The sequence below is a fragment of the Bufo bufo genome, chromosome 6, assembly GCF_905171765.1.
Source record: "Bufo bufo chromosome 6, aBufBuf1.1, whole genome shotgun sequence".
Taxonomy (NCBI): Eukaryota; Metazoa; Chordata; class Amphibia; order Anura; family Bufonidae; genus Bufo; species Bufo bufo.
In genome coordinates, this window is record NC_053394.1 from 128,625,993 (window position 1) to 128,645,749 (window position 19,757).

The window sequence follows — 19,757 nt, forward strand, 5'->3', positions numbered from 1 at the left end:
TTGCTATGGGGCCCATGCATTTCTAGCTACGCCCCTGAACATATCATTGCTCGGTGGCTGGCTGACATCAGGGTGGCTGTAACTATGCCTTAGAAATCACCAGGGCAGAACCCAATTTCTCCCAGTTATTCTGCAGAAAAGAATGTCAAGTGGTGTGCTGCCTCAGATCTGTTAGTCACAGCTACCAGGCTAAGAACCAAAGCTATTTGCTAATCCAGGCTAACCTACCTTAGCAAGTAAAGTTCCAGCTGGTACAGACTCAGCAATGCAAACCAGCCACCAGAATATTATTAGATGTAACACATCTGCTGTAACATTTCCTACATGCGTTACCTAAGTGGGTATAATAATTCAAGCACAAGACATAAAAGGGGCTAGAGAGCTACTTCTTTATCCCTGACAATATGCACAGTCAAGTCCCATTATATCACCACCAGTCAATACCCAGAGTAATCCCCATGTGCAGCACGGACACCATCTAGATGGGCTGGGAGTGACTCAGTAAGGTCCTGGTAGGTTGTCACAGGTATCTGGAGCCATGCTGACTGCAGTGAATTCCACAGCTGCTGGAGGGTCCATGGGGAGGGGATCCATAGAGTGAACACAACGATCAAGGTGGTCTCACAGATGCTCATTTAGGTTCAAGTCTGGGGAATTAGGAGGCCAGGGTAGTACTTGCCTTGGTCTTGCTCTTCCAACCAATGTGGGACATTTTGTAGGCGGGCAGGGCTCCATGGGAACTTCGCTATGACAGGCCTCATAGCCTTCAGAAGGCCAGAAGCTGCCACAACAACCAGACAGCTCCTTGAATCACAGTGCAGGGGAGCTGTTAGGTTCCTAGGAGTACAACACTCCTGGTTAAAGACCTCTCAGATGTGGTGGTTGCAATTGACCATGGCATCTGAAGGGTTAAAAGCCCGTAATCAGTGTTATCGCCAATCACAGACTCTGCCTCCTGGTGTCTGATAAGTAAAACAGCTTCCAAGCAGGTGCCATCTTTAAAGACATGGCATCAGGCGTACGTGTACATCCAATGTCATGAATGGGTTAAAACAAAAATTTGAATGCCCTTGAAAATCCACAATTGCTTTTGTGAACCAAAGTTCTGCTTAGACCAGTTGTCATTTCATTAGCCCCATACATGGCAATGTACGCAAAGTGCAATTCCCAGGAGGAGACACCAATGAACAGTGGAGAAACAGTATCCAAAGGTAAATATTACAGAAGAAGATGTGGATCCACTTTGACTTGGAGCTACTCCTAAGGGCCTTAAATGACCCACCTGGTCTTCACCTTTAACCCCTATACAGAGATCTGGACTCTGCTGCAGGGGAACTAACAGGCCACTGCTTCCTGGAGTAGTCTCAGTTCTCAGGCTGCTGACCCATGGGGTTAAGATCAATGAAAAATCCAGCAAGACGCCAATATGTTGCGAATATTCATCTTCTTTATTGCTCAGTAGATTTATTCAAAATAACGCCTTTCGGCATAGAGCCTTCATCAACAGATACATGTCATAATTCACAGTGACTCTTATATATACACATCAATTAATCAAAGTGACATCCTCCACCCCCTTATGGGCGGGAACAAAAAATAAACCAACCGATTTCTTGGTTTCACTATAGTATGAGAACACACAAAACATAAGAATTTTCACAATATCGAAAATAGCAAATCAGCGAGTCGATAATGTCTACAATAAAGAAAAAGAAAGAAATTAGTCGAATCAAGCAATACGAAAACATACACATAATCTCATAACCTTGCAATCTCATAATCGCGATTTAGACCCTTGGGATGCAATGTATCAAGAGTATGTATCCAAAATGCCTCTCTACGAAGTAAAAGCTTTTTTATATCACCTGCTCTCCTTGGTCTCACAACTTGCTCCAAAACCTGAAACCTTAACTGAGATATGGAATGTCTACATTTATCAAAGTGGTAAGGCAACGGTAGTAATAGATTTTTAGTCCTAATTGTGGACTTATGCTTGCATATCCTGCTTTGCATAGTTTCGCCCAGATACGCAAGCCCGCATGGGCATTTGATCAAATAGATCACATTTTTTGACTCACAGGTAAAAAAAAACTTCAATTTTGAAGGCCTTTCCTGTTTGAGGATGGTATACCTCAGAACCCTTAATTATATGGGAACATTGAAGACAATGCAGGCACGGAAATGTGCCTTTTTTGATTGTCCTCACTGTTCTCTTTCTCAATGCTACCTTTTAATCCCTAAATCTGCATGGACTAATTTATCTCTCAGAATGTTTTTTTTTTTTATTCCAAATCAGTGGTGGATTTTTAAATTCCTCCACATCAGGGTACGCTTTGGTTAAAATACTCCAATGTTTCCTAACCACACCATCTATACTCGCATTATAGGGATGATATATATGTATAAACGCTGTGCGTTTTTATTCACTACCTCGAGTATCCATTAGATGGGGAAACAGTTCTAGCTTTCTCCAAAATAGACCTCGGGTACCCCCTTTCACTGAATCTTACCGCCATTTCCTGCAATCTGTGGTCCCGCATAAGTGGGTCAGAAACAATTCTTTTTATTCTCTGAAACTGTGACTTAGGTATTGCTTTCTTCAGTGAGGGTGGGTGTGCACTTGTAAAATGTAAAATGTAAAATGCTGTTCCTGTCCCTCTCTTTCCTGAACAAATCAGTTGAGAGACGGCCATACTCATCCTTCATTACCACAGGATCCAAAAAGCTCACCTTCTGCTTATCACAGGTAATAGTAAATCTGAGACCATCACAGACCCTGTTCAGATATTCAAAGAACTCGGATAGGATCTCACGTGGCCCCGCCCACACGCAAAAAATATCGTCTATAAATCTTTTCCAAATAAGTAAATTTTCTTGGTAATGCGTATTACTATAAACAAAGGACTCCTCAAAGGCTGACATGAACGCATTTGCGTAGGGCGGGGCCACATTCGATCCCATCGCGGTTCCCCGTTGCTGCAAATAATATGCATCTTCAAACATAAAATAATTGTTATACAACACCAAATGTAGCATATGCAGAAAATAAATCCTGTTGTATCATTGGGTAGTCACTAGTTAATAATATATCAGCCACCGCCTGAATCCCTTTCTCATGATCAATTGATATGTAGAGACTCACCACATCAATTGTCACGAGCCAACGATCCACCGGAATGGAATGCAGGTCCGTAATTTCTTTCAAAAATTGCGTCGTGTCCAACAAAAACGACAGAGTATTTTTTATCAAGGGTGTTAAGACCTTTTCCAGGGTGATAGATGAGGTGGACAATATTGAATCCACCAAGACCACTATTGGACGGCCAGGGGGATCCACAAGTGTCTTATGGACTTTAGGCAAAATATACAGTACTGGTGTAATAGGTGATTGTTTAACCAGATATCTCTGCAACTGCTCATCAATGACACCTTTTACACCGTAATGGTTTACCATTTCTATTATCTTATCCTTGATCTTATCCGGGCAACGCCAGGTAATTAGCAGGTGCCGGCTATATTCGATTTAATCTTGTGTTGTGAGCACGAGCACCGCTTTGAATACAGATGACGACTGCACCATCGATATTGAGCTTCGATGATACTGAGGCTGATAGGGTTCTATCACAAGTGACACTCTCGACCGAATTTTAGAATATTCCTTCATATGAATATAAGAAGAGGGATTGGGAGAGAGAGCTTCGGAGGTTAACCTCTTATGAACTGCATGCTAGAACGCTAGCGGAATATTGCAGATAGAATAAAATACCCAGAGGATTACGGGTGCATTTACGCCCGACTTTCTTCCCTGAGGACACCGAATATCAGAGAGATTTAGAAAAAATCATTAATAAGTGTTCAAGAGACTTGATGCTATTAACTATCGAAAGGATTCAGAAATCGATAGTAGAGATCAAGGAGCAAACATCGAGCACGGAACAACAACTCCAGGATTCGTTGACGTCAGACGAATTTACGAAATTGAAGGAAGCTGTGGATTTACATATAACTACATATAAAAAGGAAACTGAATAAAAAAAGCAAATCAAGTTTCTACAAGACAACGAGGACTATATCCAAAACAAAGTATATAGATGGCAGGATACCTCATTTCAGCGGCGATCAGGATAGAGGAGTTTTGGAAAGCAAAGTCCTTATGTGTCCAGCTCTGAGAGCGAGTCAGCTGGCTCACAAGAATCCGGAATCCGGGCCTTTTTTTCAGAGAGGCGGCCGGTGCCCATAAGGAGGAGGCGGCGGGCGGGCCCCAAACACCGGCGGAACATCTACGGCGGGACCGAGCCAGGCTGTAGGGACCCGCTCCCAGGTAAGAAAGAATCACTAGTGATTAATTTGTCTTCTCGAAATCTAGACCCTGACCAGATTGTGGCATTACAAATTAGTTTTCAAATGGATATTGATCTCCAGCAATTTTTTCGAAAGATCAGGCTTAAGGCCCATTTTTCCGAACCCAGGGAAATATTCGATATGAAAGAAACTCCTAAGGTAGAAGGACAATTATGTCTGCAAGATCTCGGTCTTAAAGTGAAAAGTACATTCATGCCGCACAGGACATATCATCCTGTGGAAGCATATATACAATTTGTTTCCAAAGAAATAGAGACATATTTACGGTCTGTGAAACAGGGGGGTTTGTATATGTGCCATAATGTTACTCTGAGGCCTCATGCACACGACCGTTGTGTACATCCGTGGCCGTTGTTCCGTTTTCCGTGATTTTCTGCGGACCCATTGACTTTCAATGGGTCCGTTGAAAACTCTGAAAATGCACCGTTGTTCATCCGCGGCCGTGATCCGTGTTTGCTGTCCGTCAAAAAAATAGGACCTGTCCTATTTTTTTGACGGACAACGGTTCATGGACCCATTCAAGTCAATGGGTCCGTGAAAAAACACGGATGCACACAAGATTGGCATCCGCGTCCGTGATCCGTGGCCGTAGGCTACTTTTACACAGACGGATCGCAGATCCGTCTGCATAAAAGCTTTTTCAGAGCTGAGTTTTCACTTCGTGAAAACTCAGATCCGACAGTATATTCTAACACAGAGGCGTTCCCATAGTGATGGGGACGCTTCAAGTTAGAATATACTACGAACTGTGTACATGACTGCCCCCTGCTGCCTGGCAGCACCCGATCTCTTACAGGGGGCTGTGATCCGCACAATTAACCCCTCAGGTGCCGGACCTGAGGGGTTAATTGTACGTATAATAGCCCCCTGTAAGAGATTAGGTGCTGCCAGGCAGGAGGGGGCACACCCCCCTCCCTCCCCAGTTTTAAATTCATTGGTGGCCAGTGGGCCCCCCTCCCTCCCCTGTATTACTGTCCATTCATTGGTGGCCAGTGGGCCCCCCTCCCTCCCCTGTATTACTGTCCATTCATTGGTGGCCAGTGGGCCCTCCCTCCCTCCCCTGTATTACTGTTCATTCATTGGTGGCTAGTGCGGCCCCCCTCCCATGATTACTTAGCAATTTTTAGAAGCATTATACTTACCTGCGATGTCTGTGACCGGCCAGGCGCTCCTCTTACTGGTAAGTGACAGGTCTGTGCTATAAGCAATGCGCCGCACAGACCTTTCACTTACCAGTAGGAGGAGCGCCCGGCCGGTCACAGACAGCGAAGGTAAGTATAATGCTTCTAAAATTGCTAAGTAACCATGGCAACCAGGACTGCAGTAGCGTCCTGGTTGCCATGGTTACCGATCGGAGTCCCAGCGATTAAACTGGGACTCCGATCGGAACTCTCCGCTGCCACCAATAATGGGGGGGGATTTGAATTAGGTGGGGGAGGGAGGGGGGCCGCACTGGCCACCAATGAATGGACAGTAATACAGGGGAGGGGGGGGGCCCACTGGCCACCAATGAATGGACAGTAATACAGGGGAGGGAGGGGGGGCCCACTGGCCACCAATGAATAGACAGTAATACAGGGGTGGGAGGGGGGCCCACCGGCCACCAATGAATGGACAGTAATACAGGGGAGGGATGGGGGCCCACTGGCCACCAATGAATGGACAGTAATACAGGGGAGGGAGGGGGGGCCCACTGGCCACCAATGAATGGACAGTAATACAGGGGAGGGGGGGGCACTGGCCACCAATGAATTTAAAACTGGGGAGGAAGGGGGGTGTGCCCCCTCTTGCCTGGCAGCACCTGATCTCTTACAGGGGGCTATGATACGCATGTAAAACATCGGGGGCTGCCAGGCAGCAGGGGGCAGTCATGTACACAGTTCTTTTAGTATATTCTAACCTGAAGCGTCCCCATCACTATGCCTACGCCTCTGTGTTAGAATATACTGTCGAATCTGAGTTTCACGATCTAACTCAAATCCGATGGTATATTCTAACATAGAGGCGTTCCCATGGTGATGGGGACGCTTCAAGTTAAAATATACCATCGGATTGGAGAAAACTCTGATCCGATGGTATAACAGGGACTCCTGACTTTACATTGAAAGTCAATGGGGACGGATCCGTTTGCAATTGCACCATATTGTGTCAACGCCAAACGGATCCGTCCCCATTGACTTGCATTGTAAGTCAGGACGGATCCGTTTGGCTCCGCACGGCCAGGCGGACACCAAAACAACTTTTTTTTCATGTCCGTGGATCCTCCAGAAATCAAGGAAGACCCACGGACGAAAAAACGGTCACGGATCACGGAACAACGGAAATCCGTTTTGCGGACCGCAAAAAAAAACGTCCGTGTGCATGAGGCCTTAAAGAAAGGGCAGCCATTAAAATGTTAATGGAGGATACATCCTTGGTCATTAAGCCCGCTGACAAAGGGGGCTTCATAGTGATCATGGACAAGAGTAATTATATTCGAGAAGTGATGCGCCAGTTGTCTGATATTAATACTTATGTATGCCTGCAACATGACCCATTTTTTTTCTATCAAGGATAAGATAATAGAAATGGTAAACCATTATGGTGTAAATGGTGTCATTGTTGAGCAGTTGCAGAGATATCTGGTTAAACAATCACCTATTACACCAGTACTGTATATTTTGCCTAAAGTCCATAAGACACTTGTGGATCCCCCTGGCCGTCCAATAGTGGCCTCGGTGGATTCGATATTGTCCACCTTATCTATCACCCTGGAAAAGGTCTTAACACCCTTGATAAAAAATACTCTGTCGTTTTTGTTGGACACAACACATTTTACAAGTGCACACCCACCCTCACTGAAGAAAGCAATACCTAAGTCACAGTTTCAGAGAATAAAAATAATTGTTTCTGGCCCACTTATGCGGGACCACAGATTGCAGGAAATGGCGGTAAGATTCAGTGAAAGGGGGTACCCGAGGTATATTTTGGAGAAAGCTAGAACTGTTTCCAGAGTATAGATGGTGTGGTTAGGAAACATTGGAGTATTTTAACCAAAGCGTACCCTGATGTGGAGGAATTTAAAAATCCACCACTGATTTGGAATAAAAAGAACCCCAGTCCGAGGGACAAATAAGTCCATGCAGATTTAGGGAGTAAAAAGGTAACATTGAGACAGAGCACATTAAGGACAATCAAAAAAGGCACATTTCCGTGCATGCATTGTCTTCAATGTTCCCATATAATTAAGGGTTCTGAGGTATACCATCCTCAAACAGGAAAGGCCTTCAAAATTGAAGTTTTTTTTACCTGTGAGTCAAAAAATGTGATCTATTTGATCAAATGCCCATGCGGGCTTGCGTATGTGGGAGAAACTATGCAAACGGTGAGGGACAGGATATGCAAGAATAAGTCCACAATTAGGACTAAAAATCTATTACTACAGTTGCCTTACCACTTTGATAAATGTAGACATTCCATATCGCAGTTAAGGTTTCAGGTTTTGGAGCAAGTTGTGAGACCAAGGAGAGGAGGCGATATAAAAAAAGCTTTTACTTCGTAGAGAGGCATTTTGGATACATACTCTTGATACATTGCATCCCAATGGTCTAAATCGCGATTATGAGATTGCAAGGTTATGAGATTATGTGTATGTTTTCGTATCGATTCAAATAATTTCTTTCTTTTCATTTATTGTAGACATTATCGACTCGCTGATCTGCTATTTTCGATATTGTGAAAATTCTTCTGTTATGTGTGTTCTCATACTATAGTGAAACCAAGAAATCGTTTGGTTTATTTTTTGTTCCCTCCCATAAGGGGGTGGATGATGTCACTTTGATTAATTGATGTGTATATATGAGTCACTGTGAATTATGACATGTATCTGTTGATGAAGGCTGTATGCCGAAACGCATTATTTTTAAATAATCTACTGAGCAATAAAGAAGATTAATATTCGCAACATATTGGCGGCTTGCTGGATTTTTCATTGATCTACGTGGAGCACGCTCCTTCCGGGCAACGCCAGGTAATTAGCAGGTGCCGGCTATATTCGATTTAACCATGGGGTTAAGAGGCACTGATGTAAGGCAATCAGGGGTTAGGCAAAACCTTAGTAAGGGTAAAGATGAAGTCAGGACAGGTAGAGTTCATGTAATCCAAAATCAGTCCAAGTGTCATTGCAGGCAGCTCAGAGTCAGTAAGAGGAACAGGCAGCGGTCAGGTCATGCAGCAAAGGGTCAAATCCAGAGACAGGCAGAGTTTGGTATATGGACAGGCAAAACAAGACGGTGGCAAACCTTATCAGAAATATCAGAAACAGCTAGAACCTATTGTTCAGGCACCTTCCTACAGTGGAAAATGCCTTAAATACCCTAAGATATCCAGCTATTGGCTGGGGAAGACCAAAGTGGATGGACACTGGCCCTTTTCGAGTCAAAAGACACAAGTGCATTCACCCTACAGGTAGAAAGAGGCAGAGCAAGCGAGCTTCAGGCCACAGCTTGCGTGGAGTGGACAGAGCTGTCCCGCTCCAGCTGCCTTACCTGCAGGTAGTTAACAGGAAGTCGCTGGCAGGGACGAACTAGTTCTCCATACATTCGGTCCATATATTTGAATTTTTGTGTAAAGAAATACTTATAGCCATACTACACCAACTACTTGAAGCACTACTATGATGAAGGGTTCGGTACATCTGTACAATGTCCTAGGAAAGTTATGTATGTGCCTCCAATATTTTCAATGGTAATCTTGAAAGGCTTTTCAGGCTTACAGAAACCCTCTGACATTCTGATCATTGGTGTACCCAGTAGAACATAAAGAATTAGTAATTGGTGTCCACTGATTTTGTTAGAGACATAAGGACTTCCATAGTAAACAATTTTCCCTGATCTGAATATCCTTTTAAAGCCCCTCCTTTTTTATTTTTTTAAAAAAAATAAAGTCTAGCGGCTCACTGTACCTGAAATATGGACAAACGTGGGTGCTCAAGCGTTTTGGCTATCCGTATGACCAAGGAATAGAATAATAAATAATTAAAACGACTGGAGAGGGCACACACACTGTCTAGGCAATAGTGGCTAAATTATGAGCATTTATTTAAAGGGGTTCTGCAGTTTGTTTAAACTGATGATCTATCCTCTGGATAGATCATCAGCATCTGATCGGCAGGGGTCCGACACCCGGGACCCCCGCCGACCAGCTGTTTGAGAAGGCAGTGGCGCTCCAGTAGCACCACGGCCTTCTCACTGTTTACGGCTGGCCCAGTGACGTCACGACTAGTATCACTGGCCTGGGCGCGGCTAAGCTCTGTTCACTTGAATGGAGCTTAGCTGCGCCCAGGCCAGTTGATACTAGTCGTGATGTCACTGGGACAGCCGTAAACAGTGAGAAGGTCGCGGCGCTGCTGGAGCGCTGCTGCCTTCTCAAACAGCTGATCGGCGGGGGTCCCGGGTGTCGGACCCCCGTCGGTCAGATGCTGATGATCTATCCAGAGGATAGATCATCAGTTTAAACAAACTGCAGAACCCCTTTAAAAGACAGTACATCACAAACATAAAATAGATAAAAGAGAAGTGGAACTGATTTCTAAAAATGATGTAATATTATAATATATGCAATGTTATATAATAAATCCTTCTCAAGAAATATTAGATCACTTTGCGCGGGTCCCATGCGGTTGTTTTCTCTTTTTTAAATGAAAAAGAATACGGAAAGGAAAAAGAAAAGAAAAAAAGAATAAAATTTAGATATATGAGAAAATATATAAAAGGAGTATAAATAATAAGTGCAGGATTTTAGCTAGAAATAGATACAATCATGTGTATGTCCATGAGCAATGCAATGGTGCAATGGTATTAGTCTCTTGCCTTGACAGTGTGTGCACTAGATCGTTGTTTTAATTATTAATTTTTTGAGAACCTTTTTCTGTTTTATTATAACGCATGGACATGACATTATAGAGTGATTCTTTTTAAAAGTCGAAAAAAAAAAACGAATGCACCTCTGCTTCCTGACTCCGCTATTCACGGGCCAACTGTAATGATGATTGCTTCTCCTAAAACAAGACAGAATGTGCTATCACTACAGCAAAGGCCTTTTCTTATACATACAGGTGATCCCCAAGGTACTGTCTAAAGCAGGCATGGCCAACCTGTGGCTCTCCAGCTGTTGTAAAACTACAACTCCCACCATGCCCTGCTGTAGGCTGCTAGCTGTAGGCAGTCTGGGCATGCTGGGAGTTGTAGTTTTGCAACAGCTGGAGAGCCTCAGGTTGGCCATCCCTGGTCTAAAGTAACCAACAGCCATTAGGGTCCATTCACACGTCCGCATGAATGGGACCGCATCCATTCTGCAATTTTGCAGAACGGGTACAGACCTATTCATTTCAATGGGGCCACGAAAGATGCGAAAAACACACCGTGTGCTGTCCACATCCGTAATTCCTTTCCGCGGCCCCGCAAATAAGATAGAGCATGTCCTATTCTTGTCCGTGGCTGCATTTCTATTATAGTGCCGGCCATATGTGGTCCGCAAAATGCGGAATGCACATGGCCTGTGGTCGTGTTTTGCGGAATGCGGACTGTAAAACACTTGCGGACGTGTGAATGGACCCTTACAGGGGGTGGGGGGTAACGTATTTCTTATAACTGATCCTGCCTATTATGCATCACCTAATAGAGCACAGAAAACCACACAGCCTCGTTTAATGATGTTGAACCTGTTTAATTGGTAAAATGAGCACTAAGGGTCACAAGGGTGGGGACATGCTTTTCCTCTTAAAGAATTTCCACTGGACTTTAATGGTGAGCATCCAGTCGTTAACGTATAGGCTTTTACAAGCAGATGGGCTGACGTGTACCTCAGAGGGAAGGGGGTGGAGCCTCTCGGAGGGACAGGGCTTGTATGCCGGCCGCGGGGAGCCTACAATTCATTTGTTAGCTTTCTGGGCCTTCTGTGCGGACTTGGTGACTTTTCCAGCACCTCCACTCTTTTTCTCCACGTTTTTAATTACCCCCACAGCCACCGTCTGCCTCATGTCCCGTACAGCAAAACGCCCTGAAAACACAAATGGTGGAGGAAGAAATGAGAAACCTGCCATTTATAAGGAAAAGTATTACGGTACTTATATTTCTGTACATGGGACAATATTATAATACACAGAGAGTACTATTATAGTAGTTATATTTACTGTATATACACAGATGGCAGTATTATAGTAGTTATATTCATATACACAGATGGCAGTATTATAGTAGTTATATTCTTGTATATAGGAGGCAGTATTATAGTAACAGCTCACTGCAAACCAAATAAAGTACAAAATTGGATCATAATTGCAAATGCTATACTAATAAGTTAGAGATGCTTGGCAAATTGTTTTGTACAAAATTATTTGAGCACGTCAAGGCGATCTTTAGTTAGACGGGTTCCTAACACTAAATTTTACCTGTTATGTGCCATGACGGCTACCATATAATTCAGAAAGTGCAGGTTCCACATGCATGCTGGATCCGCCTGAATTTCTGTCATTTTTGGTGCCAAAATGGCCTCCATTATATCCACGGAAAGCAGTTACCAGCATGCATGCCGGGCCCACTCCACACCACCCCTGGCGCCAAATGGTCACCAAAGACTGCAATGAGAGTCCACACACTATCCTCCTGGTGCCAGATGGCTTCAGTGAGTGAGGGGAAGCAGGCCAAGCTATATACTAACACTAATTAAAATCAGCCAATGGGGCAGACGAGCTGGTCAGGAGTGCACGACTAAGGAGGCAGCCACACCTCCAGCACAAGCTGCAAAGAAAAAGGGGGTCAGTCAGCACATCCCAAAGCGCAGGGGCACGTTGCTATGGCTGAGAACAAGACTGTTAAACAAAACATGCAATGCAACAGCTCACTGCAAACCAAATAAAGTACAAAATTGCGTCATAATTGCAAATGCTATACTAATAAGTTAGAGATGCTTGGCAAATTGTTTTGTACAAAATTATTTGGTTTGCAGTGAGCTGTTGCATTGCATGTTTTGTTTAACAGTCTTGTTCTCAGCCATAGCAACGTGCCCCTGCGCTTTGGGATGTGCTGACTGACCCCCTTTTTTCTTTGCAGTATTATAGTAGTTATATTCATATACACAGATGGCAGGATTATATTAGTTATATTCATATACACAGATGGCAGTATTATAGTAGTTCTATTCATATACACAGATGGCAGTATTATAGTAGTTACATTCTTGTACATAGGAGGCAGTATTATAGTAGTTATATTCTTATACACAGAGAGCACTATTAGGCCTCTTGCACACGACCGTATAGCTTTTTCAGTATTTTGCAGGCCGCGAAAAACGAATCCACAAAAAAATACAGAAGACGTCCGTGTGCATTCAGTTTTTTGCAGAAAGGAACAGCTGGCCCCTGATAGAACAGTACTATCCTTGTCCGTTATGGGGACGGAACGGAAAAACGGAAATACGAAAACGGAAGGCATACAGAGTACCTTCGTTTTTCTTTTTGCGGATTCATTGAAATGAATGGTTCTGTATACGCAAAAAACGGAACATAGACGGAATAAAAAAACATTTGTGTGCAAGAGGCCATATACAGTAGTAGTTATATTCATACACATTGGTGGCAGTATTAGGCCCCTTTCACACGGACGAGTTCACCTCACGCATTGCACGCACACTGAATCCTGACCTATTCATTTCAATGGGGATGTGTACATGAGCAATGTTTTTCACGCATCACTTGTGCGTTGAGTGAGAATCGCAGTAGTGTTCTACAGTCATGATCAAAAGTTTAAGACCACTTGAAAAATGGCAAAAAATCATATTTAGCATGGCTGGATCTTAACAAGGTTCCAAGTAGAGCTTCAACATGCAACAAGAAGAAATGGGAGTGAGACAAAACATTTTTTGAGCATTCAATTTAATGAAAACAACGAATAAACTGAAACAAGCAGTTTTTTAGCTAATCCAAATTTTAGGACCACATGCCTTTAAAAGGCCAAATCTGTGCAAAGATGTGGATTCATTGTCATTTTCTGTCGGGTAGTCACACGTTGTGATGGCAAAGGCAAAAAAAACTCTCCCTTTTTTAACGTGGTTGGGTTGTTGAACTGCATAAGCAGGGTCTCTCACAGCGCGCCATCGCTGCTGAGGTGGGACGCAGTAAGACAGTCATTTGGAATTTCTTAAATGATCCTGAGGGTTATGGAACAAAAAAGTCAAGTGGAAGACCCCAAAAAATTTCATCAGCACTGTCCAATTGGCTGTCCGTCAAGACACTGGACGATCCTCGACCCAAATTAAGGCCCTTACTGGTGCTGACTGCAGCCCCTTAACCATCAGACAGCATCGGAGACTGAAGGGCTTCAAAAACAAAAAACGTCTTCAAAGACCTCGTCTCCTTGAACGCCACAGAACTGCTCGTTTGGACTTTGCAAGAGAGCACCAAACATGGACATTCAAAGGTGGAAGAAAGTTTTATTCTCTGATGAGAAAAAATGTAACCTTGATGGTCCTGATGGTTTCCAATGTTACTGGCATGACAAGCAGATCCCACCTGAGATGTTTTCTACGCGCCACAGTGGAGGGGGCGCCATAGTGGTCTGGGGTGCTTTTTCCTTCAGTGGAACAATGGAGCTTCAGGAAGTGCAGGGGCGTCAAACGGCCGCTGGCTATGTCCAGATGTTGCAGAGAGCATTCCTCATGACTGAGGGCCCTCGTCTGTGTGGTAACGACAGTTTTTTTTTTAACAGGACAACGCTACAGTACACAACGCCCGCAGGACAAGGGACTTCTTCCAGGAGAATAACATCACTCTTTTGGCCCATCCTGCGTGTTCCCCTGATCTAAATCCAATTGAGAACCTTTGGGGATGGATGTCAAGGGAAGTTTACAAAAATGGACAACAGTTCCAGACAGTAGATGGCCTTCGTGCGGCCGTCTTCACCACTTGGAGAAATGTTCCCACTCACCTCATGGAAACGCTTGCATCAAGCATGCCGAAACAAATTTTGGAAGTGATAAACAATAACGGCGGTGCTACTCATTACTGAGTTCATGTTTGGAAGTTGGATTTCTGTTTTGGGGGGGTTACGTTTTTTTTGGAGGTGTGGTCCTAAACTTTTGATCAGCTGAAAAACAGCCTGTTTCAGTTTATTCATTGTTTTCATTAAATTGAATGCTCAAAAAATGTTTTGTCTCACTCCCATTTCTTCTTGTTGCATGTTGAAGCTCTACTTGGAACCTTCTTAAGATCCAGCCATGCTAAATATGATTTTTTGCCATTTTTCAAGTGGTCTTAAACTTTTGATCAGGACTGTATATTCTGCGTTTTTCACGCAATGCAGGCCCCATAGAAATGAATAGGGCTGTGTGAAAATCGCATAGCATCCGCAAGCAAGTGCAGATGCGATGCGATTTTCACGGATGGTTGCTAAGGAGACAAGGGATAAGCGACCTGGGACCCCATTTACTTTATTATTTTCCATTATAACATGGTTATAATAGAAAAGAATAGCATTCTTTAATACAGAATGCAAAGTCAAATGTCAATTGAGGGTTAAAAAATAATAAAAACATTATTCACCCCATCCACTTGATCGCAATGACGTCAGCAAAGATCCTTTTGCAGGTCCTTCAAGAAGAACAAAGAAGAGGATCCCGGCTGCGCGATCAAGTGGATGAGGTGAGTAATGTTTTTATTATTTTTTAACCCTCAATTGACATTATACTTAGCATTCTGTATTAAAGAATGCTATTATTTTCTATTATAACCATGTTATAATGGAAAATAATAAAATCTACAGAACACCGAACCTAAACCCGTACTTCAGTGAAGAAGTCCGGGTTCGGGTCTGGGTACCAAACATTCAGTTTTTTATCACGCGTGTGCAAAACAAATTGCAATCGTGCTGGAAAAAATGAAGAACGCAACGATTTTCCCTGAGCTCACCCGCATTCTATCCGACCCTCACCTGCGATGCCTGTGTGAAAGAGGCCTTATAGTAGTTACATTCTTGTACATCGGGGGCAGTATTAGGGTAGGGCTGAAACGAATACTCGATTGAATAGAGTAATTCAACACATAAAAATCATTGATGCAAATTTTTGGCATCGAGGATTCGTTTGTGTCATGTGACCACGGAGCGGGAGTGAAGCGCTTGCTATTACTTACTGCTCCGTGGTCACCCGCCGGCCCGTACCACGTTCCACCGGATTCTGACACATCGTCAGGTCATAGTGCACGTAACCCCGCACTATAACCCGATGCTGTGTGACGCCAGGATCCAGTGCAGCGCGCGGAGAAGAAGAGGAAGGAGCTGTGGAGCGGTGCCCCTACAGGAAAGGTATGTATTTTATTTCACTGGTGCTGGGGACATGGCACTGAAGGGGGACAGCCGGCAATGGATGGCATGGAGGGGCAGATGGCAGTGGGGGACATGGAGGAGCTGACTGATGGCAGTGGGGGACATGGAGGGGCTGATCTGATGGCACTGGGGGACATGGAGGGGCTGATCTGATGGTATTGGGGGACATGGAGGGGCTGATCTGATGGCATTGGGGGACATGGAGGGGCTGATCTGATGGCATTGGGGGACATGGAGGGGCTGATCTGATGGCGCTGGGGGAGTGGGGGACATGGAGGGGCTGATCTGATGGCGCTGGGGGAGTGGGGGACATGGCAATGGATGGAATGGAGGGGCTGATGGCACTGGGGCAGTGCAGCTGAAGGCACTGAGGTGGGGGACAGCAGAAGGCACTGGGGGAACAGAGCTGATGGCACTCGGGTGGGGGAGAGCTGAAGGCACTGCGGGAACAGAGCTGATGGCACTGGGGTGGGGGGGAGCTGATGGCACTGGGGGATAGTGGAGCTGATGGCACTGGGTTAACTGATGCACTTGGGCTGATCGCACAGGGGGGAACAAAGGGTGTTGGGGACTGATGGCAGGGAGTCTGATGAGTTTTTACAAAGGAAAACAGTCTATTAATAAATTTTTCTTATTAGATTATTTGATTAATTGTAAAATAATAATCAATAGAATACTCGATAACTAAAATAATCATTTACTGCAGCCCTATATTAGGGCTCATGCACGCGACCAAGTGCCCCAAGTGTCCGTATTGCGGCCCACATACAGCGGGTCCGCACTACACGGGCACAGGTCGTGTGCATTCCGCATCACGGATCGCGGACCCATTCACTTGAATGGGTCCGCAATCACGGAGATGCAGAACGTAGGCACGGAACGGAACCCCACGGAAGCACTATGGAGTGCTTCCGTGGTGTTTCTGGCTGTGCCTCTGCACCACAAAAAGGTAGCGCATGCGCATGCACTGTAGGATGCAGATCGCGGACCCCATTCAAGTGAATGGGTCCGCAATCAGCATGCGGCTGCCCCGCGGTCAGTGCCCGTGCATTGCGGACCGCAATTTGTGGTCCGCAGCACAGGCACGGAGCCCTTACGTTCGTGGGCATAAGCCCTTATAGTAGTTATATTCTTGTACATAGGAGGCAGTATTATAGTAGTTATATTCTTATACACAGAGAGCACTATTATAGTAGTTATATTCATACACATTGGTGGCAGTATTATAGTAGTTACATTCTTGCACATCAGGAGCAGTATTATAGTAGTTATATTCTTCTACATAGGGGGAGTATTATGGTAGTTATATTTTTATATATATAGCAGACAGTATTATAGTAGTAATATTTTTGTACATAGGGGGCGGTAATATAGAAGAACATAGATGAACAGCAGCACTCTTTATTACTTGCATTGACAGTTTTATTCAATCAGACATAGAACCAAACATAGGCTTTGTTTGGTGCTATGTCTGATTGAATAAAACAAGCACTGCATGTAATGAAGAATGCTGTGGTTCATCTATATTGTACAATTGTGGTCCAAAAGTGGGGATCTGACACCGTCTGCACCAACAGGATAGGAGATTATGTCCACTGTGGTGGAGGTAAAGTTGTGCTGCTAATATTCTGCAGTTAGGCAGTATTACAGTAGTTATAGTCTTGTACAGATAGATGGCAATGTGGTAGTTATTTTCTTACATGTAGAAGGCAGTATTCTGGTACGGTACATAGGAGGCAGTATTATAGTATTTATATTCTTGTACTTACTGTAGGGAGGCAATATTATACTATTTATATTCTTATACATAGGGAGGCAGTATTATAGTAGTTATATTCTTGTACATAGGAGTAGTATTATAATAGTTATATTCAGAGATGAGCTAATTTTTCAAAAATTCGGTTCGGCTGGCGAATCGCGTTAAAAAACTGCTATTTCCTGGCTGTAGAGAGCCTTTACAGTGGTGTAGAAAACTGTGCCTTGCAGTAACACGCATAGGGAGTCTGCTGTGGTAGTGAAACAATGCTGTGAGTCAGTATGACATGCAGATGACAGGCGTCGCTCTTAGAATCACTGCACACTTCACTTATTTGGGCAGTCACTGGGCCAAAACTGACCAAATAACTCAAGTATGAACTCAGGCTTACAGGACGATGTTAGAGCCAAGGAAAAGTGCACTCCTTTTACACCATTGTCAGCTGATTCCACATAGATGTCTATAGAACCTGTTCTATTAAATGCTTATACAAGTAGAGCCCCCTGACAGAGTGGAGAGGGTGTCAGCAGTAAGTTTGTGTTAACGGCACTGATTATTTTGCCCTTCCTCTGATCCGTCAGAACAATAACCCCAAAAAAACGGATCCTGTCTTTTGAGCATCCGCCTTCACTCGGTCAGTAATCCATCATTATTGCTAATTCCAAAAAAAAGAGGAGTGGATCCAAAACAGAGATGACACGTGAATGGAATATTTGCATGTCTTCTGTGTTTTGTACCCACTCCTGCTTTTGGCTACCAAATCACAAGCCAATAGGCCTTACAGCTGCTACACAGACAGGATCCGTTGTGTGTCTCATTTTTCCTTCCTTCTGACAGATCAGAAGAAGGGTCAAATAAATCATGATGTCAGCCAGGCGGAAAGGCAAAATAGTTGCCAAATCATGAAGTGAGGAGGGTGGGAACAGCATGAGAAGTCCACAGAGTGGCCCTATAAAATAGTGGTGAGGTAGAAGCAGCATGAGGAGACCACAGAGTGGCCCAATGACAGAGATTGGAGTTGGCGGCAGCATCAGGAAGAGGCCACAGAGTGGTACCATGACAGTGTGGAGGTGGCGGTAGCATCAGGAGACTACAGAGTGACCCGGTGACATAGTGTGGAGGTTGCATCAGCATCAGAAGACTACAGAGTGGCAAGGTAACATAGTGTGGAGGTGGCGGCAGCATCAGGAGACCACAGAGTGACCCGTGACATAGTGTGGAGGTGGCAGCAGCATCAGAAGACCACAGAGTGGCAAGGTGACATATTGTGGAGGTGGCAGCAGCATCAGGAGACCACAGAGTGACCCGGTGACATAGTGTGGAGGTGGCAACAGCATGAGGAGACCACAGAGTTGTAAGGTGACATAGTGTGGTGGTGACAGCAGAATCAGGAGGTCACAGAAAGGCACAATGACAGTGTGGAGGTGGCAGCAGCAGCATCAGGAGGCCACAGAGTGGCAGGACAGAGTGTGGAGGTGGCGGCAGCAGCAGTATCAGGAGGAGGCCACAGAGTGGCACAATTACAGTGTGAAGGTTGCGGCAGCATTAGGAGGCCACCGAGTGGCAAGGTGAGATAGTGTGGAGGTGGCAGCAGCATGAGGAGACCACTGAGTGGCAAGGTGACATAGTGTGGAGGTGGCAGCAGCATGTGGGAACCACAGAGTGGCAAGGTGACATAGTGTGAAGGTGGCAGCAGCATCATAAGACCTCAGAGTGGCAAGGTGACATAGTGTGGAGGTGGCATCAGCATCAGGAGACAACAGAGTGGCAAGGTGACATAGCGTGGAGGTGGCAGCAGCATCAGGAGACCACAGAGTGGCAAGGTGACATAGTGTGGAGGTGGCAGCAGCATCAGGAGACCACAGAGTAACCCGGTGACAGAGTGGGGAGGTGGGTGGCAATACCAGTACCAGCTGAAGATGGTGGGTCAAAGAAGGAGCACTTGGCATCAGATGTGTGGAATCAGGCGGGTGGCAGCATCAGAATAGTAGCTGAGGCAGGTAGCCAGAAGAAACCGGTCTCTTTTGTCAAAGTGTTGGGGTGGCACCATGGATGATCTAGTCTGATGCATCAGGCATTGGTAGGTTGAAATCCTGGCTGATCCACGCCTGATTCATCTTGACAAAGGTCAGTCTCTTACCATTTTGGGTGGACAGGCAAGTTCTTGGGGTAACTATAGCCCCCACTGCACTCAACACCCACTCTGATGCCACACTACTGGCCGGGCAGGACAGCTTTTCCAGGGCAAAATCGGCCAGTTGCGGATACACATCCAGTTTGGA

General features: G+C 44.8%; 1 protein-coding gene across 2 annotated transcripts in view; it reads right to left on the minus strand.

Annotated features, from left to right (window-relative positions):
* Nucleotides 1–11,043: 11,043 nt before the first annotated feature.
* The window catches only part of EEF1A2 (eukaryotic translation elongation factor 1 alpha 2), a 49,349-nt gene continuing 40,635 nt past the window's right edge, over nt 11,044–19,757 (minus strand). For both annotated transcript variants that reach the window (XM_040437101.1, XM_040437102.1), the window contains exon 8: nt 11,044–11,400. In XM_040437101.1, the coding sequence (XP_040293035.1) occupies nt 11,273–11,400 (128 nt within the window). In that variant the 3' untranslated portion in view covers nt 11,044–11,272. The remainder of the gene's footprint in view (nt 11,401–19,757) is intronic.